The 25,766-nt window shown below is 38.3% G+C and overlaps 1 protein-coding gene and 1 long non-coding RNA gene across 2 annotated transcripts; one reads left to right on the top strand and one right to left on the bottom strand.

The window, feature by feature from the left end:
- slc35b3 (solute carrier family 35 member B3) lies at positions 1-9,390 on the bottom strand. Its single transcript, XM_030123757.1, has 10 exons — positions 9,172-9,390; positions 7,526-7,762; positions 7,176-7,297; positions 6,821-6,975; positions 5,404-5,511; positions 4,963-5,060; positions 4,748-4,840; positions 3,219-3,330; positions 2,725-2,794; positions 1-1,015 (listed from the first exon to the last, which is right to left on the bottom strand). The coding sequence occupies exons 2-10, from the start codon at positions 7,739-7,741 to the stop codon at positions 865-867; spliced, it is 1,125 nt and encodes a 374-aa protein (XP_029979617.1). The 5' UTR covers positions 7,742-7,762; positions 9,172-9,390; the 3' UTR covers positions 1-864.
- On the top strand, positions 9,384-22,749 carry LOC115411567 (uncharacterized). The gene is made up of 3 exons (XR_003934235.1): positions 9,384-9,461; positions 19,421-19,524; positions 21,567-22,749. It is a non-coding gene; the product is annotated as an uncharacterized LOC115411567 (long non-coding RNA).
- Positions 22,750-25,766: the final 3,017 nt, after the last annotated feature.

Here is a 25,766-nt window from a genome sequence, read left to right as displayed (position 1 = left end):
GGGAAATGTCTCAGTTTATTTTATTGTAAAAAGTGTGTTACCCTTTTACCCAAACACATGGTTAGCAAATTATGGCAGTTGATAGTGTTGATGTACAGTGGAGTAAATGGCTCCGTATTCCCAAATATGTCACCATACAGTATAATCACACAGAGCACAATTTAGGGCACAGTTAGATATAAATTATCAATAAACTGTGAAAAAAGTCACTTTTATCAAGACAATGATTATGTAAAACAACTTATTTATTTAGTTTTTTTGTGGCACATGCGGAGACAAAGATGCCTTTTTATCAATATGTACGTTTTGTTTCAGGCTGGGAGACAAACATTCATTTTGAACATGTCAGATTTACTTGTTGCTCTGTACTCTCTCACTCCACCACTTCAGTTTTTCCACCCACTGAAGGGTTTAAGTGCACAAGTCATTTCCAGTGCAAAACTATGCGATTTGGTTAGCTAAGGCGCTGGCTTCCCTTTAGAGTCCTCTGTGTTGTCCTCCATGTCGGGAATGTTTCTGTGAGGCTCTGTAGCACTGCTTTCAGAGAGCCCTCGACTTTAATGATCCCCTTTAAAAAAAAAAGACTTCCTTCAGTTTGCTTCAGAGAAGTTGATTTATGTCATTCAGTTCTACACCAGTGACGTACTGGTATTCTAAAATGGGACACAGTGACTCCATCACACATCAGAGTTTGAATGTGTCAGCTGTGAGGCTGATCGGTGGTCAGACCCTGTATACCCATCCTTGGCTCAGTGTTGATGGTCATGAAACTTGTAGGTCAGGCTCTCGCTTCAGCATATCCCCTGACACAGTTTGGGCCAACTCTACATTAGAGGGGATGTACAGTACGCCTGTGGGTGCCTTCTATACAGTTTGGGAGAGAAATCGGACTTTCTTTCCTGTTAGCAGCCAGCTCGTGAGGTCCTTGATGGAAGGAAGCTTCATTTTGTCTTTGTTTTTACTGTAAACATTCAAGAAGATGCCGAACAGCACCAGAAGGCCACCCCAAATATACCTGAGCAGGAGGAAACACAAGGTTAGACATTTTAGAATGGATGGACAGATATGAACTGGAAACAAGTGGAGATACTTATTTATCCTCATGCAATATATAAAGTAGGATATCAGATTATCTTCACCACCTGTCCTCTGTAACATGAAAACTTTGTAATTTTGCATTTGTGAGATACACAGTAATAGATAAATAAATCAATCAGCAATCAGTGGCAATGGTGTTACTGGGGAAGGACATTTTAATTACTTTATGAAATCAAGATCAAGGTCAGGTTTTGAAACTCATAATAAAAACAGTAGAATATCAAGGGGAGCTTCATATACTTTATGAAGTTTCCCATGGCAAAGCAAATTTGTTCAGCACCAAAAGGCAGCCAGACTACCATTCTGCTGTTATGATGCTGGACAAGACAAGTTAAAAAGAAAAAAAAAAGGTCAAGGTCAGGTTTATTTATATAGCACATTTACAAAGTGCTGTACTAGGATATAGGTAAAAATACAACATATAATAAAAGTAATAAAAATATATAGATATAAAAGATAAGATATACTAAAACTGATAGAACAGATACGCAATCATAAGATAAATCGTATCTAAAAATACAGCCAGAAAATAAAACAAGTAAAAAGTCTAGACTTGTATTAAAATCCTGTGCAAATAGGTGCATCTAAAAAAGAGATTTAAAGTGTCAGTCAAGAGTCAAGTCAGTTAGTTGTTGTTATCATTAACATGTCTCCTTCACCCAAAACAAAATAATTTTAAAAAGCCTGACCAACCTTGAATTAAAAAAAAAAAAAAAAAAAAAAAAAAGACTTCCAACACTTTTTCAGGTTTTACTTGCCAGATTTTGCTTCATTTTATTTATTGCCAACATCTGATTCTTGCTTGCTCTGCAGACACTAAAGCGAGGATGAAGAAGTCAGGCAGGAATATAAGTTCTGCATGTGTATGAGGAAAACACAGATCTCCTCCTACCTTGATTAAAAATTTGTTTATTCTTAAAAAAGATTCACTATACACTATGGTTACCACTGACTGATCTATTATTTATACAATTGTTTTTAATATTTATACATTTGCCCTAACATCATGACTAACAGATTTTAATATAAATATCTTGTGGAGTTCTCTTCTACAGAACACAGCAATCCACCACTGCACCCTAGTACCTTTTCCAAAATAATATGGATTTCTATGTTTTTTTGTTAACTGCAGTACTATCATAGTCACAAGTTCTTGCCAAATCCACCCAATGCACGACTATGAATACACTGCCCCATGAACAGGAGTGTAATAAAAATATGGAAAGTGCTACTTTTAAAGATTACAAACTTCAGTCAAAAAAAGGGACTATGGAGGGCACATACCAGCTGGAGGGAGAGTGAAGTTGGCCAGACAAACAAGTTTGCTACTAAGACTTTAGTATCTTGTGTGTTTTTGTGCAGAAAGTCACAATGTAGATCCAGAACAAGAGAGGTACAACAGAAAATGAGACCCCTCTGACCACACAGAGTTACAGGGTGAGTGAAGGAGTCAAAAACAGGGAGACCGAGCAGCAGAGTCGTCTAAAAATGGACTGAGGACATAAAAACCACGAGCAGGGAAACCAAATCAAGTGTTATTAGTCAAAGGAGAGGTTGGGGGTCACACTGAAGACTTACTTAAAACAAGAGGAAAAGTGATCAAAGTCAAAAGGTGAAAATACTTACTGAAAAGTGAAAGGTTTCGTGAAGAACATGAAGGAAAGTACGATAGTCATGGCCTTTCGCCCAGTGGTCACTGCAAAGGAGAAAAAACATATTTTGCGACTATAAAGTTAAAATGCAAAACAGAATCTTAAACTCACACTGTCCATGCTGACCAATATAGAGCAGTCCCAGTACAACAGTGAAAAGGTACAGATGTGACAACTGCATCCCCAATGTGGCACAGTAACAGTCTAATGTTTAAAAAATAGTCACTTTACAGTCACTTCCTATTTCTAATCACTCTATTTCAGATTTTAAAAAAATGGAATGATTTGCATAAATTTGCAGATAATCATCAATTTTGTGTATGTAGTATGTGCATGAAAGTAAACTGATTTTCTGACTGCTTGAATATAGAAGAACCTAACTATTATTCTTAGTAGGGATACAGTTTGTTTTAAATTACTGAAACAGATGGAATGCACACTGAAATGAAGAAATACTGTTATTCAGACCTGTAACTGCAACCAGGGCGCCAAACAATTTAATCAAGGCGAGTACGAAGGAGATGCCAAAATAACCCGTAAGCGAGAAGAAGAATGCATAACCGTATGTTTTCACAGGATGCTGGAAAGAGAGGAAGCATATGATACAAAAACTGGTGAACAACAATAGAAAACTAAATTGTGGATGTCATAAATTCAACATATAAAGGGTGTACACGCTGAAATTACAGTGTCTTTTACAGGGTGTTTACTCTTTATCCAAAAGAAAAAAATTCCAGACTTTTTCAAAACTGCTATTTTTTCCCTAAGACGTTGACTTTATATACTTTTATACTTGTGTAGGGCTGCACAATAGTAGAAAAAACTGACATTGCGTTTTTTTTTTTAACCCTGCGATATATATTGCGATATGAAAAAATACTCAGGAGGATATAATAGCTGTGTGGCACCGACATAAATGGTCAAACAAATTAGTTGTGTTACCTCTCGTTATGGCAACAGGTGCAAGGCACTACCGACACAAAACACACGTTTCAGTATCATCCTTCTTGTAGCCAAAATAATTCCAGATAACTGATGTTGGGTTTTTTTTTGGCACCAAGTCTTCGTTTTCAGTGATCTTCTCTTGTTAGTCACTCATTTTTCAATGTTGTTTCCAGCGATTCACTCTATGTGCAGGGGCGTGGTCTGGTTTGGCAAAATGATTAAGAACGATTGTGATTGGTGGATCGCTGCGCGCAGTGTGTGTCAGGTACCCAGGTTGAAATTAGATGAGAATACGTTGAGTACATTTGCCTCCTACATTGCAGAATCTGCAGTGTGACTGTTGCCCACACGTACATTGTGATGACGATGCTCAAACAATATATTGTGCAGCTCTATACTTGCGTGCCTACTTTTTTGGTTGAGATTGTACCTGTTGTGAGTAGTAAAAAAGTTCATTTTAATAAATGTATGAATTAATGAATGCATAATTCGCAGTAAATTACATTTTACTAACAGAAACGTTTTCAAAACATGAAAATCACAAAAGTGCATGGATATCACACAAACAAGTTGCACTAGAATCATTCCAGTATTGACAGGTTAGCCAAATCATATCAAGTTTTTTTTGTTTTCCTCATGTATTTCTTATCTTACAAGATTATGTGCCTTTGTGCATACTCTAAAACTCGACTATGAGAGAAACTTTTTTCCATACTTTATTAAGACTTTCACACAAAATTCCAGCCAAAATTCCATACTTTTAGACCTGCGTAAGCACCCTATTTTTAGATGTCAGTTTAACCAGGACGGGTGGACTGATTCACATTCAATACTTGGGGTTTTTTAGCCTATGCTTTCAGCTTTTTGGTGCAGTATATAGTTAGGTTTAGTAAAAGACCATAGTTAAAATTTCTTGATATTTGTCACATCTTAGAAAGCCTTTCTACCAAATTATTTTATACTCTGCTGCTAATATCATACAATAGATCATAACATTCAGGTGTAAATATAGAAAGTGCATTCGATACTAAAGGTATAATCTGTACTCTCACCTCTGAGCAGAATGCTACTGCAGGCCCTAACCCACCCACACAGAGCAGGCCTGTCAGGATGTAGACAAAGCCAATTGAGTATGAGTACAGCACCTGTAAACAACCAATAACAGTGAGTCCAGAGCATCACATACCTATACAGTATATTTGTGTGAAGAAATGACCTACAACTACTGTCATATATTGTATATTATTGTTATAGATTAACAGGATACCATTTCAGAGTTAGAGCCATTATGGAGTTTCATAGCTTTCTCCTGCACGTTTCCAATGGCGGCGTCTGCACACAACGCCAGAGAGATGAGGAGAACACCTGCACAGCACACACACACACACACACACACACAATATAAACCACTGTGTGAAGTCACCTGGATGCAATTTTTGTGGTAGAACTTCATGTCTGTGTCATTAGAGGTGCACGAAATATGTGTGATTAATGGTGCATACTAGTTAGATTAATGAATGAATATATAAACAAAACTTAACCACTGATGTTTTGGTGACAACTGTTTGTGAACACATAATATGACATTGATATTTTGTGACATAATATTGAGAATTCAGCTCGAAGTGGACACTTTTTCGATATCTAAAGGGAGTATCAAGGAAAGGCTATGAAACCAGTGGAGCTTTTGCATTTTTTATTTGATTACCTGTTAAGTTGAAGTTGGGGGCCACTTTGCTGTCAGCTAGCGTAAACCAGATAAGTCCCAGACTCATGCAGAGAGCAGCAGATACATCAGCGACATTATAGCGCTTACCTGGAAAATATATATAGAGAGAGTATACAGACTTCAATCCAACGTTTTGTGTCTACAGTTACAACGTGAATGTATAAATTATAAAAATCAAATGTTCTAAAATAATTTTGACTGACTTTGATTGTGTAGACATTTATTCTTTCTCATCAAAAATATCAAATGGAGAAGAGATCCCCAAAAGCACCGCTCATAAAGAAATCTTCTAAAAATGACCTTTCTTTTTAAACAACAGAAGTTGGCTTTGGACTGAAGTACAAATGAAAACTTTTTAAAGTAGGTACTTTTCACAGTTCAAAGTTTCTGAGGGTGGGCATGTAAAAATTCACTAAAAAAAAAAGAGGGTAACAAAACAAGAGGATGAAGGAGTCTTCCAAAAACAGGCTGACGGATGGATGCCCTGAGGTTGACAAGGGGACGCAGCATCAGGTTGGCCGTAGTCAGCTTTGATTTCTCCACTCACCTTTGAAGGGCCAAACATCAGATGCAAACCCACACCCCTCCCTCCATCCCTCCATCTATCCCTCTCTCCCACTCTTTTCCCTCTTTGCATTCTAAGTGAACAAGTTCTGTTTCCCACTCGACCCCTTGAGGGACCGAGGTCCTCACATCTATCCATCCAGAGAGTGACGGAGGAAGGGGAAAAATGCACAAAACCTGTCTGACGTTGAGGACACAAGGTTTGAGGATAAAAAGACAGCTAGAACTGAGAGACTGAAAGAGAGAAGAAACAGTGTGTACCGCTGTCTGGGCACTGACAACTGAAAACAACAGTCGTAGATAAAAAGAAGGTACCAGGAGTTGAAAGGTGGTCATTGCATCAAAGCAAGTATATGCAATAACTGGAATTTGGGTTTCTTTAAAGTGTACATCTACTGACTCCTAATTATAGGTAACCAATTCTGACTTCAATGAGAGAAAAAGGTACATTTGAACTACAATTCTTTGTGTGATGATTTACTTATATGCTGAATAATATTGCAAATCCTTATTGCAAGAAGATTCAGTTGCTTTTTGAATGTTTAAAGACTGAATTGAATTTTCACGTTACAGGATGACACCGATCTCTTTTTCTATTTCCCGACCCGGACGAAATACATGTCCATGAATCCATTTTTAAACATGTGAATTTGAGCTGTATTTTATAAAATGCATGAAGTACAAAGACGATTTTCAAATACAGTCTAGAAAATTACAAACAGGTCAACTGAATTTACAATGACTGCAGAAGAACAGAGAGGACACAACCATAGCATTCACAGCTACCAGATATAAAAATAATAATAATAATGATGATAAAAGAAAAGCTGACCTTGTATAAACACTCCTCCAATCATGACAGGGATGAGTTTACAGCACTTGAAGATAACCTGTGTAGGGTAGTTCAAGTAGCCCAGCGAGGTATTGGACAGGCCCATGGTGCCCACTGTTAGAAATGCTATTATCATATAAGTCTTTCCTGGGATCCTGAAGGACAAGAAAAAATATAAAGATGGATACAACAATGTAAATGGCTGTTGTTGGACTACACTTTATACATATACAGTATGTACAATCATAATGACTTCTCTATCTGAGGTTGATTAAACACAATCTCTTTACAAAGTGTCACAAGCATATTACAAATGAATGTCTAATAGATAAAATAAGCCTGTCAATAGCGGTACCTCCTGCGTTTGTCCTGTGTGAGTTGCAGTTCCACTAGTCCAAACATGGAGTAAAACCCAAACTGGATCAATGTGAGGTACCAACCAAAAGGTTTAAATCCTTCCACAGAAAATATCAACTCCTGGGTGGTAAGATAAAGAATTACAAATTATGCAATATTAATATTGGTACTTGTGTATCATTTCTATTTACTCAGACAGAAACAGTTATAACTACACACAATGAACAAAAAAACACCTACAACTTTGAGAACTTCACTTTTATTGTGGTAAACTGCAAAAGTTGACATAAAGGAATTGGACAGTGTGTATGTGTATGAAGGCTTCTTTGTTGTTTGTTGTTGTGTTACCTGCAGGTAGCCGTAGACGAGGTAAAAGAGGAAGACTCCAGCCACGCAGATGAAGAACTGTGTGGGAGCACTAAAGCTGCTCAAATTGATTCCCAGGACTCTCAGCTCCTCCACAGACTTTATGTGGGGTGACATCACCTCCGTGGATGAAGGGATGGAGATGGAAATGTGCTTCCGTGAACTGTTGTAGCCCACCAGGCCATATTTGGCACTCATTGTGTCTTCGGCTGCTGGGAGCTGTGTAAGCAGAGATGTGGTTAGGCAATAATTATATGGGGAATTATTTCTCCTCCTCGAGGACCAAGTACAACATACAGCTTGAGATGAAGCGGGGAGAACAGGAACACAAAATCTACAAAAGGGCATTACGCCTATCTTAAAGATTAACAAACTATACAGTACCACTTCAAGAGTAATTAGTGTTAAATTTGACAAAATAAAGCAGATATTAAAAGTGAAGTTGAGTAATATGTATATGTGTGTAGTTTTCATCCATTCTGTTGAGTAATGCCTTTAATCTACATTGTGAGGGACTGGATGCTGAATTTCCAGAATAGAATGAACAAAGTGTCGCTCTATGAAAAACAAAAAAAAGATGTAGCCCAGATCTACAAAGTCATTATCTTATATGGGCTCAAAACTCAGGTAAGATGGTGTCATCTAAAGTATCACTTTCTGACAAAATAAAACAATACATATGCAGACAATATGACAAGAACTATGGCCTACTTCATTTGTTGCATCCAGAGAATTATACTATAGTGATCATATGTATACAGCTATTTATTGTATTTGAACATGACTACAGTTCTATATCTATAATGTAGACAGTGATCATGAAAACTAATCATTTAAATGTCAGTACATGCTTGCGGCTACATTGTAGACAGAGTTTTACAAGCATCACCATAACCATCACTGATTTCATGAGATTGCACTACTTCAAAACCATTCTATGAATGAACATGAAAACACGTGTTGAATAAATACTTTGTCATACAGCTTTTGTAACACTGGTCTCATTACTAGAAAGCTTTTGACATGCTCATATAGCTTATGGTGTCCTTATGTTTATTTTCCAGGGTGATCAGCAAGTTATAAGATGGTGAAGTCTTATTATTGTGACATTGGGTCTCCCGAATGCCTTTGCTGCTGGATACTATATTATTTTCTACTTTTGTTGCCTTTTATTTAATGTTACAAAACAATATACAATATATGTATTCGGTATTCACTCTAAAGGTGGAATTAACCCAATGTTCATTCTTCTAATAGAAATTCGACAAGAATATTACCAACTGAATATTTTAGACGTGATTTGAAAAATTTATATTACGATATTTACAAGTAACTACGCCCTTATAATCTAAATATGTTCGGCCATACGGATGTCATATGGTAACTGAGTGGCTACGTGTTAATGCTCTTTAGAAAAACTAGGATCATGCTACATCGTTAGCTTTGCTCCATGCAGCCAGCTAAAAACTGAAGCAGATGATGCTGTATGATTGTCCACCATACACCAGCCACACAAACACCCCTCGTAACTACACATCAGTTTATGAGATGATGATATTGGCGACACATTTCATCCCCGGCTTGGCTTTCTCACTCATACAAGCAAGCTACAGTAGCAAGCCTGTTACCTTCAACAACACTTCCGGGTTTTTTACGTTAGCTTGTCCTCCTCTTTAGAGGCAATCCAGGTGAAAATCATTCCCCTGGATGTTCCGGCTTCATCTTTCGTACATTTCAAACGTTTGCATAGCTTTATTATCCTGTGGTAAAAGGTTCAAACACGCTGGGAAACACGTTAGCCCGCTATGCTAAAAGCTACTTTATGTTGCTGCAGTGACAGAAGCAGCCAACAACTTCCGTTCGTCTTCGACCTCCGAACTCTGACGCTATTGGTCGAGAGAGGCACGCGCAACATCAGGTAAGTGTAGAGGTTTTTATTCCAGTATTTACTCTAAAATTTACTTTTCAACCATAATTTCTAAAATTATCTCTGTTTGCCTCTGGTCTAGAGCGGGGACAAAGGAAAATGCATTTTAGTGAATGAACACCTGCTTCTTACCTGTGTTGTATAGTCCATGTTCAGTTGTCTCTGAGTGCATGCTAGTTTATCCGGCTTAACAACATAGTAGTTTACTTAGTATATCCACTCAGGTTACTCATATGAGATGCTTCCTCTGGTGATTTATTTAGATACTATGTTAAATAAGACAGTATTTAGAAACCTAAAAGTTGTTTTTGGAAATGAACAAATAACAGGTGACCAATAGTGAGTTTAAAAAGTTGAGATTTGACACCAAAATGTGCAATTTCATTAAATGTAATGTATAGTGCGAGTAACACATTTCACTATACTTTGCTAAAACAAAAACATGCAGTGAAAAATGTATTAAATATCAATAAGTGGAATACAAAGTCCAAACACATGAAAAGTTTATAGATGACAAAATTTTGAAAAATACCATGACTTAATATGGGACAATAAGACTTTTTCCATAATAAAACCTTAACCAAAACTAGTCTGTTCCACACAATAAAGTATCTGTGCAGTCTGAAACTACTAACAAAACTAAAAGACTAAATAAAAATAACAGCAAATAGACATTGTAAAACAGTAATGATTCCATCTGATGACTTCTTATCCCTATATATAGTATCCTTTTCTACTCTTGTCCTCTCCTCACTGGTCTTCCAGTGTTTCCCTCTAAATCTTTATCGCATTATACCCTCCTCTCCATTCCCTCTCTTCTTGCTATGTCTCATCTCATATCTATGGCTTCCCCAGCTCTTTTTCACCCCTCACTTCCCCTCCTCCTTCTTCTAGCCTTCTTTTCTCCCTACTGTCCAATCTGAGACCCCTCCTTCTGCTTGCCATCTCTCTCTCTCTCTCTCTCTCTCTCTCTCTCTCTCTTTCCCTGTCCTCTTTCCCCAGCCAGAGGTTAATACACTCCAGGATGGCATTATTTCCTCCCCGGCCCTCCGACAATATAAAAATTCAGAATGGACAGCTCAATCCCTCTTCCATCTCAGATTTGATTGTAATGGTATTGCCTCCTGTCCCTGGGAGGCCCCTGCCGCCTCGCCAACCCGGCCTTTATGACACTAAATGGCCAGGCTACAATTTTTCCATCTATTCAAAAAATTCTGTTAATAACTCATTTGGAATGAGACGTCTGCGCTCCCTCGGCCGTCTGCAGCCAGGTCTCTCACCCCTCTGCTCATAGGGGTCACTAATATACAGAAAAAAAAAAAGATGCAGGGCTGAATCGCAAATGTAAAAGGTTAATTAATCTCTCTGAATTTACAATCCCCTTCCCACAGTCCCCATGCACTCCAATTGACAGTCCCAATGAGACAAAAATGTCATATTTACAACCTTGCATGGAGAAAGTGTTCAGCAATGCACAGTAGGCAAGTGCATGTGCTAGCCTGTCTGACCACTTTTCTTTCTCCCCCATCCAACTTTACAAGTGTACCCATTCATCATGTGTGATGGATTTATGTAATAAAACCCATTTCCTTTTCCCATACGATCCTATTAAATAATAAAATAATTATTTATTGATTATTCAAAAAGGTACATATGCGCGGGTAATGGCTTTGTACCACACCACTGGACCTGCAATAAATAAAGCAGGCAGAGAGAGGGCTTGAGAAAGACAGAGAGGAATAAAGTAGAGAGAGGGGGAGAAATGAAGGGGAATGAAATGACTTTTGAACCAGTGAAATCTGGATCCAATATGGCCTCTTGCAGTGCGGATCAGGAAGGACATTATTCAATCTTCAGGAGGCTCATATGGGAGTATGACCTATGAATGGTTTTCATATACTATACAGACCATAGAAATTAAAATAGACAACTGGGTCACTGTCTTGCATAGACATAGCTCCTTATTCATGATTAAAAAACAAACAAAACAATGTTCATGTTTCAACCACAATGTGTTTTATATAAATATAAAAGCTTTGTTATTGACTGGCTTATACAATGTCAACTTATTAAGGTTTGCAGGGCTAAACTGGATGGTTCATTTGTAAAGCGTGCACTGACCATCAGGCAAAGCATGACGAGGCACTATTACCAGACGTAATTAATCTCCTCTTCATTAAAACCCATTTAAATTCTGGCTAGTTTAGAGGTGAGACTCAGGAAATACTAACAATAGCCTTTGTAATCATTAACAGGCTTTTTAAGAGTTTATGTTGGAGCTTTTTGTTCCAGAATATGACTTCATGGGGTTTAATAAACTATCCAGCAATGTTCAATGATAACATTCATGTTCTTCCTTCTTTAATCTCAGATCCACACATATAAACACACTCTCCATCATTGTGATCCTTCATGTTATTTATTCCCTATCAGTATCACAAAAGCCCCTATCCCCAGCAGTGGATCATCTCAGAAAAAGACACTTTAATGTCAGCCAGATATTACATTTGAGGGTTTCTTAATAACCCATTTGTGTTTGGTCTTATCCTCGGCTAAAGTGCACTTGCTCTCCGTTGTCTTTTTCTGGGCTTGTCTCAAGCCTCCTGCATGCTACGGAAAACAGATGCTATCTCGGCTATATTACTTCTCAAAGCACTCATATCCTCTCCCATGTTATTTTCTTTGATCTGCTAGGCTTGCTGCTCTTACATTTTTCTTCCCCCCATCGCAAGTCCTCTCCCACACCCACCTCCCACCTCCCCCACTCGCTCCACCTCCTCATTTCCCCCCTCCTTCCTCTGCGAGTGACCAGAGAGCAGACAGCCCTGGTAGGCTGGTGGCTGTGGATGTTGAAATTCAGCTCATCTGTTCTCTGTCATCAGAGGGCAAGAGGTGCATGGTGGGTCGGACCTTTTAGATTCTCCATTTAATATGCCTTTTCCCTCAGAGTAGTACTTCATTTCACTTCATCAAAAAACAGTTAATTGAATTCAGAACCGGGACAATAACTTTACTTTCGTGAGAGTATTTTCCTAAAGCTCCCTACTTTTTAATTTAATGAAGAATTTTTAAATCAGTGAATCTATAATCAGTGACCACCTTATTGATTTTGATAACTCAGTTGTTTTTAAGCAAAACTACTTAGTTGGCTGTGGATGCATGGAGTTCAGCTCATCTGTTCTAAGTCATCAGAGGGCAGGAGGTGTATGGTGGCTCGGAGCTTTTAGATTCTCCCTTTAATATGCTTTTCCTGCTGTAGCAGTGCATCATTTCAGGACTGAGTTTCAGTTCATATTAAAAATTCAGTTAATTGAATTCATAGCAGGGGCCATAACTTCAGTTTTGTTAGAATATTTTTCTAAAACTGAAAGAACCTGTAAATGAGAAAATCTATCCAGTAGTCGGAAGTCTTATTTATTTTGATAAGGTGTTTTTAAGCAGAATTATAGAAATACAGTAGTTTTAGAGGGTGAAAATGATTCATCTGTCAGTCATATTAATCTATTCTGGTATTATTTATTGGAAACCATCTGTTTTTCAGACATAGTTTATGTGTCCTTATGTAAAAGTATTACTATTTCTCAATTTGTGTGCAGTAAATTTGTTTTACATTGGAGCTTTATATGCTGCTTGACCTTGTAGAATATCTCCCATCAATACTTGTAGATTGCTATACTACAATGCATTTCTGTCACTTAAAGAACTAAACATTCTTGCTATAAATTAGTTCTTGCATGTATAAAATGTTTTTATGTTGTCTTTATTATCTTTAAATTCTTTTGATCAGCCATACTTCAAATGCACAAAATCGCAGCACTGAGATTTTGAATGAAATTTGCAACAGTTGGGAACCAAAGCCTTATCTAGACTTCCAAAATATATATTACCAGTGCTGTCAACTTAATCCAGCAGTAAATTATATGTATGTGAGTGTGAGCATTAACAGAAGTAAGAACAGTTAATTAAAAGGTTAGTTACGGACACTATGGGCTGCTTACACACTTTAGGTGTTGTAGGAGTGTGGAAAACCAACTTTTCCCACACGAAATTGACAATAGAGTAAATGTTTGGTGCTGTGGGGAGGCACAGGAGACCGAGGAGTCTTTGGCCTTCTTATGAGCAGCCAGGAGGGGGAAGCATCTCTCTTTCCAAGTGTGCTCAGAAGAAAAGGAAAGAAAAAGTAATTAAACAAACAATTTACCCGGACTTGTGTGTCTGCTTATCCAATCTTCCATACTCGCTTTTGCTCTAATACATATAGAAAGAAAATGGTGGAAAAAAAAGATTGTTTGTTGTCTCCTCAGAGTGACGGTAAATGACACACACGTTTCATTGCCCATTCATTTAACCTGCGTTGTGCTTATGAAGAGAAAGGGATTGAGAAACAAATTATGTAGTGTCATTTAATTAGGAGTTTTGCTGTGAGCAATAATCCTGTTTTTTCTCATAACCTTTAACTACTTAATGGATTTGAGAAGCTATTACCTTTCAAGATTTCTGTTTTTAATTATTTGGAGTATTGTCACAGATATGAAATGTCAATCACACACTGGGATTAATCCTGTGGTTTATGTCTGAATATTATTTACTTATGGATTGAGGCTGGAGGAATTCTTTCCGTTAACAGGTTTGCAAAAACATCAAAATTGTGCAATATGCAAAATTATGCTCTGTGGCCTATTTAGCTTTTCACAGTCATTTATCCTTATGCACCCATTTACTAACATAGCCTTATCTGAAATCCATGAGAGGCACTTATTTACATAGATAATAATATTTTGTTTATAATAACAGCAAGCCATGGTAAATCTCAGAGTAATATTAGAAATATATGATTCTTAGACCATATTATAATAATGACTCAGTTTTAATATGTACAAACTCAATTTATGTGTTGCCTCCTTTGGCGTTTATACTGTAGGTGCGGATGTGTATAAATATAAACCAATGAACGTGTGTGCTTGGATAACTCCACCGCAGAGGAACTACCTCTCACCCCGATCACGTTTAGGCAACACTGTGAAAGTGGCAGACAGAGTTTGTTTAGTTTCCCCTGGAGGACATCGCAGTTCTCTGCCAACAGACCAACCCACGTGCTGTGACATCAGGCCCGACTGTGTATATGAATATTGCCTTGAATACACGAGCCATGTGAGGTATGCTTGATTTATTTGGCCAGACACTCATAGGACCACGAGTGCATCTGTCCAGATATTATATCAGCACTGCTTATGACAACACCCTGCCTACCTGAGAAAATATTTAACATATATTTTAAATTCTTTGCTGGATTAAGAAAATATATACGTTAGAAGGAGCTGATGTAGCTTTTCTGCAAGTTGATGCTTCCATGTTGGAGAATGTATTAATGTCTAGGAGGATAAATGAAGCGTACCTGGAGCAGTTCAAATATTCAAAACCTTATTCAAATAGATGTTTTCACCCAGGTTTGACGCGGCTTTTAGGCTGGCGTGTTGGCTTCTCAGACCCCCCATGGCACGGGGCATGTAATCATCCTGAAAGTCTCTCTGGGTGTCTGCACTCTCATAAAGCAGGAAAATGGATCGTGTGGCCCAGGAAGGGAAAATGAAAGAAAAAGAGAATGAAATTACAGACCTAGCTGACTGCACAAATCATGCATATCATGTTTTATGGCTTGCCAGAAGAATTCAACACCTGTGGATCACCGTAGCTATAATTGTACATGAACGCACCAGGATGGGGGAGGGAGGAGAGTTGTGGTTTGTGTCTCTGTGTGCCGGTGTGTTACTGGATGTGTGAGTGAGAGTCTGTGCTCCTAGTATGTGTCTGCGTGGATGCAAGTATGTTTTTCTTGGCATGGCCAGGTTTTAGAGACACAGAGAAAGATGATAAAAGAAAGTTACGGGAACGCCTGTTGTTCACTTCTACAGCACATCCTGGGTGAGCCGCCCACAGCCCACACGGCTCGCTCACAGAGGCTTCATTTACCAATGTAATTACCCTGTTTATTTACCCTACCTGCTTTTGGTGGTAAAACGGGGCCAATTCATCAGATCAGGACAATTTGGCCTTGCTTTGGCTTTACCATTTACTTTAATTAAATGAGGCAATCAGTGAATCATAAATCACAATCCATGTGACCACTGGCTGTTTGAACCTGGTAGTCTTCTTTAACGTTAACACACCTTAAAAATAAAATAGCCACCACTGTACAATAACCCTTCATGTTGAGGATTAACCTTTCAACCAGTTTTGGTTTTCGTTATATCCAAGATTTGAGCCTTTTTTCAGTTTTTCGTCAATATCTTTCAGAGCTTCTTTCACATGATGCATTTCTTGATGTTTTGTTTAAAAGTATAGATGGATGTTAAAGCAAAAATCCAACAGAGCATGACAACCTAGTGGATGGAAGAGTCTCCTCTCCTCCTCCTCCTCTTCCCTTCTGTCTCTCTCCTCTCTGCCGTGGATGCTGATGCTTGAGTCAAATTGATTACACCACTCCATCTGCATCATGACTGGCCTCCTCCTGTGTTTGCCGCCTCTGCCTACAGCACAGAGTTAGTGTACAATTACATATAGTTTAATATATCTGCCTGAGCACCTTTAAATAAGCATCACAAGTCCACAAGGTGATTTGTCTTCCAGCCCCATTACTCCATTGTACATCTTGATAGCCAGGGATCGCTCCTAGCTATGTTTAAGCATTAAATAGTGTATTATTATTTCACATAAATCAAGCTGAGATGTGAGGGGGGTATTCATAAATTTTGCATTTCTCACAGACAGTATTTTAAAGCCCCTCTCTCTCCACTGCTTGGAATTTTGAGACTAAAGCAATTCTGCTCCCTGCACTTGATAGTACATTAAAGATGGGCATATCAGGGAGGTATATTCAAAACAACATGTAATGCAGTTTAGATTAAGTTTGAGTTGCTCTAACACATTCATCATACCACCGTTTCCATAATAAGTACCCCTGCTCTTGTCACTGTTGCAGCAGATGCATGCAGCAGTACATTCAGGGAACACTGTATTGTTATTGTCATGAATAATGGGGAAAAATACTAATAAAAGCCCATTTATCATAATAATTTCACAGTTAACCGTGGCTACTGAATCTGTTATCTGTGCTCTACAATGAAAGAAAATTAAATTTAAAGGTGAATGTTCACCATCAGCCCTTTGTTCAAGACAAGTGCCCCTGAACCCCCCTTGAATATTAGTCCAGTGTTTGTGCAAAACGTCTACCAAGGAAATGACTTCACTCAGGAAACTGGATGTCAGCTTTACACACGGGCCGCAGAGCTGCCAGTGTTTTAGTCAGGCCGACAACACGTTTTTTTCTCAGCTCACACTCCAGTTTAAAGTAAAGCTGCAAAAAGTGACAAAGGAGGAAATTGGACTCTCAGTTGTTTTGGTTACTCCAAGGACACCTCACACATTTGCTTCTATTTCCTGTCTAAGGGCTGGTTTTCTGATTGGCACTGATGCGAATGTCAGGGTCTGTGGAGTCTAAGGTGAATCGTGGGGCTTTTGTCAGAGCCTGGTGGCAATTTAAGGTTATCTTTATGTGTCACAGGAATTGTACAAACATTTGCATTAAGTATACATTAGCGTGCTCCCCAGCTTGCTCGAGGATTAAGCCTTTGTGCAGAAGAAGAATACAAATCCTTGCCCACACGTTTTTGCACATTTGCTACCTTTGCATGGATATAAAATAATGTACATTAAAAAAACAACAAGCTGCTATCAAAGAATATAATTAACAGTGTAAATGGAATATATTTGAGACAACAAAAATGCATAACTGTGGTCCAAATGCATAATCCAGTCATATTCTGAAATATGTCCCCATTATTACCCCAGTCATTTCCTAAAATAACTCGCGTCTCTAAAGATCTGACCAAACACAAATCAACCCGCCCGGATTGTTTAAATAATGCAATAGTCTCATAAGTTTGACTTTTGTGATTTCATGCTCACATTGCAACCATACACCACAATTAAACCTAATTTTCACTTTTAAAACATGCTTATCATTTTCTGCACATAATAATTATATGACCCAGTAGCCGGGGGGCTTCAGTGCTGCAACAAAGTCAGTAAAAAATCTTGTAAAAGTCATTGCAAATGGGAAATTGACTTGATGCCAGGACAGTAAGTTGAGGATTCGGGGGTTGTGAAAAAATGTCTTTGAACTAGTTTTTGCTCGCAGAAAATATTGCTTCTGGGTTGATATTCTTTCTGAAGTGTTTCATGGCAATGAGAATTAAGAAATAAAATGCAGCGCCAAATGATTCAGTGAAAAGATGGCACACACACCCACAGGTATTCTGTTCACATGACATCACCCTGTGTAAAATTGACAACTTCATGTTTTTTTAACCTTTCTTTAAAGTAGGTGAGGTTTTTTTTTCTTACAGAGTTATAAAATTTGTCTTGTCTTGTAAGAGAGGCCAGTGAAGCAGCATCATGGGAAACAAAAGACAAAGAACATCGGTTACATCAATAATAATCCAGGAATTTATTGGTAAAATGTGTTTAGTTCGTTTATGGGATCGAAATACTTTTTAAATTGCTTTTTGTGATTCAGACACACACCTCTTCTCCGGCTATTTTAATGCTGTAAATCTCAGCAGAGCCACATCAAGGTATATTTGGATGAGATCTCTATCTTTTCCGCGTCTCCTTTCATTCCTCAGAAGAACATGTCTTTTGACCTTGACATGTGCAGGCTGGCTGCATGTTTCCCTTTCAGTGCGCTCTCACCTCAGCCTGTGAACTGGAAACTTTGCTCCTGTCATCCCTCTTATGATCAGTCTGCTTCCTTAGCTTCCACACACGGCACATACCGGCTACAATACCTGGGAGGATAAATGCTCAGTTAAATTGAATAAACATAATCCAGACATGCTTCATTCCAGCCTGTCTGTTATGGACAACGTACACGCGTGATCTCTGATTCCATCGGTGTTGAAGAAAGAGCACGAACTAGTGCAAAGATTAGACGTCAGCTGTAAAGGCCAGTGTCAGATAAAAGAGAATTTGTATCTTCCAGAGACAATCTACTGTGATAAATACAATTTTAATCAAACGTAAGATAATCACTGCTTTTATTGAACTGTTTTATTACTTCCTTTGTTATCTTTTGATAACGGATAGCACTGTTTATTAGCTTATACTGCAGTGTTCTGTGAATTTAATTCAAGCAAGTCTGTTTGAATGTTGTTTTTCACCGGACTTCTGGCCTTGCGCCTTTTTTTTTTGCCGAGGTGTGATGTCTTGCAAAAGTATTTCCTAAGCGGCATAACCACAAAGATTAGCAGTAACCCCCCCTCTCTGTGCCCTAGTCTGCAATGTCCTCTCATGTTAAAACAAAGCATCTGCCTGTCTATCATCTAACCATAGGAGCTCTGGGTGGGGCAGGATTCCAGTCTTTTGAAGTGAACTTGTCATGGGAAATCTGCATCATTGGGGCTCAGTACAATCACTGGCTCAAGATTAATTGCTTGTGGTGCACCACTTCAAACAATTTAAGACACTGCAGAAGGAGATGAACTTTTGGAAAGCTGTAATTATCTACATACATACCTGTATGCGCACATTGTTATCTTTCATGCGTGACTTTAAAAATATGCATGGTTAAATGTAAACATGCACACATTCGTAATCTGTTATATAATTAAAGAAACATAAATCATTTTATTTTTTATATACTTCAAATACATAGATATATACAGTTATACATATTTACAGATATATGAAATAAGAGTCTAATCTGTAGTGACAAGTAACACCCCCCTTCAAATACACACAAACACAAGCATGCACAACTCCAAACAGACTGCAGTAACACAACATTAAGCGGTTTTCTCTTCTCTGTTATCTCCAGCTTCCTTTTTGCCCTTTGGTTAAACATTCTCTTGGCATGCATGATCTCATTTAACTTTGATTTCCTCTTTTTCCAGGACGGCATCCTCGATGGTTCCAATTTCCAGCCCATTCCCCAATTTTCAACCCCAATGACAGACAACACACGCAGGAATGGCTGTTTAGCTAAAGAAGGGAATTGGTAAGTGATGATTTTAAATGCTGTTTAAGATAAAAAGGACAGTTTGCAGCAGATAAGGATTTGCCGGGATCGAGAGCAGGAAGCCCGGTTTGAATGTGCTGTTACAGTAGCCACATATCACATATGTGATTTATGTGACTGAGTTTTATGACACACTGCTGTTTGTCAGAAATTACAGTATTTTATACTGTGTAAGTATTATTATTTTGACATTTTTAAAAAATAGTTATTCCTTTCATTCTGAATATATTTAATCTGAGGAGCATTTTATTTCACACAGATGCTAAACATATATAAATATTTAATCATGACATTTTTTCACCATTCAAGTCATAAAATTTGGATACAAATATACCCAAATTGTGATTATGTAAAATCAGATTTTTGTGATTTTATATTATATTTTACATTAAATAAAATGTATGTTTTTCAACCCCTGCAAGTGAAGGATAGTGACAAAGTGTGGCTTTATATAAGAAATTATAGGAGAAAAAAAAAAACTTATGCTGCAAGTATTGTTATAATACATCAGTGTTGTGCACATAAAAATGTTTGATATCCACACATTATCACACAGTTTTAATGTCTTTATTTTTGACTTGGTATTTATTTTACAATAGGAAATCTCAGTCATATTATTATTACATTTTACAACATGTGTTTTCTTTGAGGATCTTAAAGTGAAAATAATCCTGTCTTTCCTTAAACATAAAAATTTAAATTTTATTGTCATTTTATTGGTTCATAGCCCTGAATATAATCACAATATCTACTGAATTTGGTTTTAATTAACCTGTCATTTGTGGTGTGTCCAGCATCAAGAACTTTTTTGCTGGTTGAAAAGTGCAGCTGTAGTTTTGTGTAATCCATGAAGCCAGAGGATTCTGAAATTCACTTTTCAGCACATTTCGAATAGGAGCGAACCTGGGAATTCTCTCTCTCCATCTCCCTAACTCTGTCATGAAACAGAGCACCCCATTTCCATATCAATCGGATTAGTTCCAAGACCAGGGAAGTAGGAGTAATGTAAGTAACCGTACAAATTTAAATATAGGACATCAAAAACATTGTTAGGCATTCATTTATTTTTGAAGCAGCCTTGGCTCTCAGTGACTCTCTGTGAAGATGAGATGAAAATGCATCTCTTCAATTTTATTTTATTTTATTGTGAAAGGTGTTGAACACCGCAGTATTTTAACATTACATGTGCACCAGGCTTCCCGCTGTTCTTGTGTGCTTAACCTCCTTTGCAAAATGAATATGTCACATCAAGCAATGCACTTGTTCAGAATGCAATATCAAAACAATTTCAGGTGGGCAGCATTCACATAAGCTGATTGTCTTTGTACGTTTTGTTGCTCCTGTGACACTAATGCCAGCTGGCACGATACAGCCAGAGCTGAACAAAGACATCATCATGTATTTGTGCATCTATATTTTCTGTATATTTAAAATTCATATGTCTTTGAAAAATAAAACATGGTCAACTTCCTGATGCTGCTGAAATTTTAAGCCTGCTTCACTGTTAAATGTGTTTAAAGTTAAAGAGAAATATTTAGACACAGTTATGTAATGTATGTCACATCAAAAAAGAGAAACAGGAGCTCGAGCGTGGAATGAAATTGAAATTTTACTTGGCTTGATATCAGTATAAATCCATACATATATTTCTGACTGTATTTTGTGGGTGAATCCCAGTGACATGCTGACTGATCTGACCAGTAGCTCTTGGTCCAGATGAAGACATGGATAGATGGATGCCTCCGTGACTTAGCCTGTCTCTCTGTAATTGAAAAACTAGCTAGACTGTGTTGTCTTGGGATTTGTCCCTTTATAATGCTGCTTCAAAACAGGAAAACCAATAGTGGGAATAGACCCCCGAATGTAATTAATTTCGTGGGGGCGGGGGTGGGTGGTGGTTGAGTGGGGTGTGTGTGTGGGGGGGACTATTATTGCAGGAGGAAGAATTCTAATCAGTTGCAGATTCCTTCCTGTTTGGTTAGCGTGACCGTGGCCAATTACCAGTGAACTCTGTGTTACAGTTTCACTTCCTGTGCTACCCAAAGAATGGAGCGAGGCCGACACTGCACAGCCTGGCAGAGAGAAGAGAGGGAGCGAGGAGATAGAGAGACAGACTGAGTAAGTCACATGAAGATGAAGACTGTAGGAAAGTAAACAGAGCAGAGGAAGGGGAGAGAAAAAGGAGAAAAGAGGAGGGGGGAAATCTCTAGCTAGATCTAAGGTGCACAGACATGAAGGCACATACGTCCTTTATCCACCTAATATAGAACATGACATGTGGTTTACAAAGGAAATGAAAGGATTTTGGACCCGGACTTCTCCTGCTGGCTGAGCTCTTCTCAGGTAAAGGCTGAAACTGCAGAGCAACAAACCAAACTCAAGTCACAAATGCAATAATGCATAACTCAATCATTGCTGCGATGTTATCGAAAGACACAATTTGGCATCGCTGTTTTCCCCTAAATCGAATTAAACCACTGGACAAAACAACTGAATGACAATTGCTAAGGCATACCTACATTTGCATAAAGTCTCCTTTTTTTCCACGTGTAGAAGTAACTTAATATGCCACGGTACTTCCTGGGAAATTCTGCGTGCTTATTAAGCCAGATACTGCTTTTGCTAAAGGCTTGCCAAGCCAGTAGTTTACACCATATTACAACAACAAGCTTAAAATGTCAATCATGCTCATTTCTCAAGTCTTTTTCTCACTCCCTGGACATTAGTGGGATTTTGTGTAAATATTTTTCTGTTTCTATGTCAGTAAATCTGTCAAAACATGATATTGTGGTAAAAGGCCAAAGACAACTTGCCACTGCCACAGACATTTCCAGTGACAATCACTAACAACCTGGCCTGCAAATACACTTCCCTTTAGCTCAATCCCTCTCCTTAATTCTCTGTCTTCTGCTTCTCTAGAGGGGTCTATTCCCACAGTTTCCCATTGTAATAGTTTTTGGCATATTACTCTGCACGATTCCACCCCAGAGGTCTCCCATAATTCACTTTTGATATCATTGTTTAGTAGTAGAATTAGAGGAGGGGTGCACATTGGGAACAGGCAATCTGAATTGGCAGTGGGACATTAATACATTCATTCTAGTTTGATATGATAGGATGTGTTTAGTGCAGTCGGGAATTGTGCAGTTTTAGAGTTTGTGCAGGATTAGGTTCACCAATAAAATAAAAAAATATATATATATTTAATTTTAATCAAATTGTAGCATGAATTTTATATGATTGAACATGAGGAATGTGGAATATATATACTGTTGTTATATTTATTTATATTTTATATTTATTGTTTTTATAGTTATATTTATTGCTATTTTATTTGTTCCTTTGACATCCTGAACCAATTTTGTTGTAACTTGGAGTTCAATGACAATAAAGCCTATTCTATTCTATTCTATTCTATTCTATTCTATTCTATTCTATCACTGACACACTGTATAACACCATTGCATGTAATGTTGCTGTTTTCACCTCTGAATAAGTGAGCTCTATTCTGTATTTTTGATTCAACATTCCATCCAGCAATGCCACTGTTAATAAATGAGATATTTTTGGAGTGAGCTTTTAAGACCATACAATACAAGAGAAGATATGTTCCTTTTTCAAGTGAAATTCAGGAAATCTGCTTTATATTACCAAACACATGACATGATATTTATTACCATTTTCCAGCACAGTTGAAAACATCTCAAGGGGGCCAATACTGTAGCAGTTACAAGTGGAATAAACTGCTTAGAAGATGTTCGAGGGATGATGCACATAACCGGCAATATGAATGTGAATTCCCTGGGAAGCCTATTTTGCACACATGCACACAGTCACAAGCACACACACAGTGTTCGACATGAGAAATGGGCTAAGTGCCATACTGTTTAGTGTGAACTGGAGGGTCCAAGTCGCTAAACTAATCCTAGTACCACAGGATCCTACTTCCAGCCCCGTCTTTTGCTGCAGCTGCCTGGGATCATTTCACAAACACAAGGTATTCCTGGAAGAATTGATTCTGTTAGATAGTACATTGATCACACACATCGCCTGCGGACAGAAGATGGCTTTACAAGCAATAAGATGGGAGACAATTATATTATTTTAGTGAAATAAGACAGAGTACAAGCAGCGAGTGCCAATAGCCCAGGCAGGAGGGAAGGCACCGGCAGCCCCCTCTGTGGCTGCCGCTGTGTGTTTGTGCTCCATCCTCAAGTGGCACGGTAATCCACTAAACTTTCCTCCACCCGCTTCTCTCAATGCAATCAGGATGCGAAGGCTCACCAGTGATTGCGTTCATTTGTAAAAGCATCCAAGCCAAAATTGAACCCCAAGGCTGATAAACTATAAAGATGCTGATCAGATCGCAGCTAAGGAGTCCACACTTGAGGGCACAAGGTGTCAGGGCTAGAGCCAAAAGAGCAATGACTCTGTATACCTCACTCGGAGCCAGACGGCTGCCCCGGAATACAAACAAGAAGAGAGAAAACGCATAAAAACGACAACAAACTGCAGTAGGATTTTTCATCCCCCAGCATCCTTCAGAGGAGGAAAGTATTATCTGTTCAGCAGATTAACAGTTTCTCAGATGTTCTTTTTTTTTTTTTTTGTTCCTTTTTATTGAGTCTATTGGTAAATTGAGTGCATTTATTGTTTGAGCTTTAGCAAAATGCATTGTATGTTATTGATGAGCTTGGTATGAATTTCATAATGCATCTCATGAAAAGTAGAAGCCCAAAAGAGAAACCGTGCATGGAAGTTGTTGTGTTTTCAACCCTGCAATGGAATGTTACGACCAGTTTATGAGAATGAAAACAATACATAACTCTACAATGTGAACTGTGTGTGCAGAAAAGTGCTCTTCAAGTCCAATTTATTTTGTTTTTACTGTGCCCTTCATCGCACTGCCTCCTGTCATCGCACTTCAACAGTTACCGCAACTTTTTATCTGCTTTACAGTTATTTCTCACAGCTATTGCTCTGTCTCACGCTAAATGAACAGTGTCATTACGTTAAACACACATATCTCTGTCTGCTAAAGCGCAGAGATTGAGGACAGACAGACAGAGAGAAAGGGAGGATCTGAGGATGTTTTTTCCTCTCCATCCTCGTGGCCCCAGTGCGTTAAATGTCAAAGAGCAGTCAGCGGGAGAGACTGATTCCAGGAGGCGATGTGAATGGGACGATTGAAGACCCGCTTTGATTGACAGCTCTTCCTCTCTTGCTCTGCCCTGAGGGTGATTGACAATGTGGTTCATCTCACATTTTGTGACTGAGCTAATCCAGTAAATTCCTACCAGACGCAGCACAACTCAGCAGAGACCTGCTGCTCCTTTCCCAGGTGGAGTTTTTATTTTATCTCTACTTCCCCAAAATAAATATGTTTTTCCATCTGTGGCACTGAAAACAAACCAGGGGGGGACTATAATTAAGTGTAAGTACATAATTAAGCGAGTTTAGAAAAGTGCTAGTTTTCGATGAATTAAAATGTAGACTAATTACATGTGGGAATTAGCCTGCTGTTGTGATAGTGATTAATATTGTCATAGGTTACTGTCTCAATATGCTGCCAGTTGGAAATGGGATCACCTTACTGGAACGATTGATCTCTTGCCAAGTTCAATAATTAATTGACTGAACAATCTCTGACACACAACTATCTCACATGTCGTCCTGTTCGCCCACAAGGTGAGCGACTCGTCCTCTCGACCTTGCACCTGTAGTTTGATGTGTGTTGTTGTTTCCCAGAAATCGCTTCCGCCGCACTGCAGCTGGCTTTTCAAAGAGAAATAAGGACACAAGAATGAAAAAAGACGAAGAAAAGAAATTAACTTACAAGACCTCCACTCCTATTTTAGGGTGTGTAAGTAGTGATAAAGGGGTTATTGCAGTGTACGGTGCCATCTGACAGCCGTGGCTCACATTAACGCAGCTGCCCAATAAGGAGTGGAATGTGAGAAATATTTGACGCTTTCATTAATCATCATTCCTAAATGATCACTCTGTGAGGGTATGCGTTTAAGCGTGATTAATTGCAGAGTGAGCCTAATCAAGCAATGAATTACCTGCCTAACCTTTTGCAGGAGGCTGGTGTTAACCTCAAGTCAAAGCAGTGTGGTTAACTGTGTCAAGGAAAATTACGAAGAGACAGTAATGAGAACCAGCAAAAGATGCCAAATTAAAGAAAGTAGATCATCAGATATGATTTGAGACCTGCAAAA

The sequence above is a fragment of the Sphaeramia orbicularis genome, chromosome 20 (assembly GCF_902148855.1).
Source record: "Sphaeramia orbicularis chromosome 20, fSphaOr1.1, whole genome shotgun sequence".
Taxonomy (NCBI): Eukaryota; Metazoa; Chordata; class Actinopteri; order Kurtiformes; family Apogonidae; genus Sphaeramia; species Sphaeramia orbicularis.
This window is presented reverse-complemented; position numbering and strand designations above follow the sequence as displayed.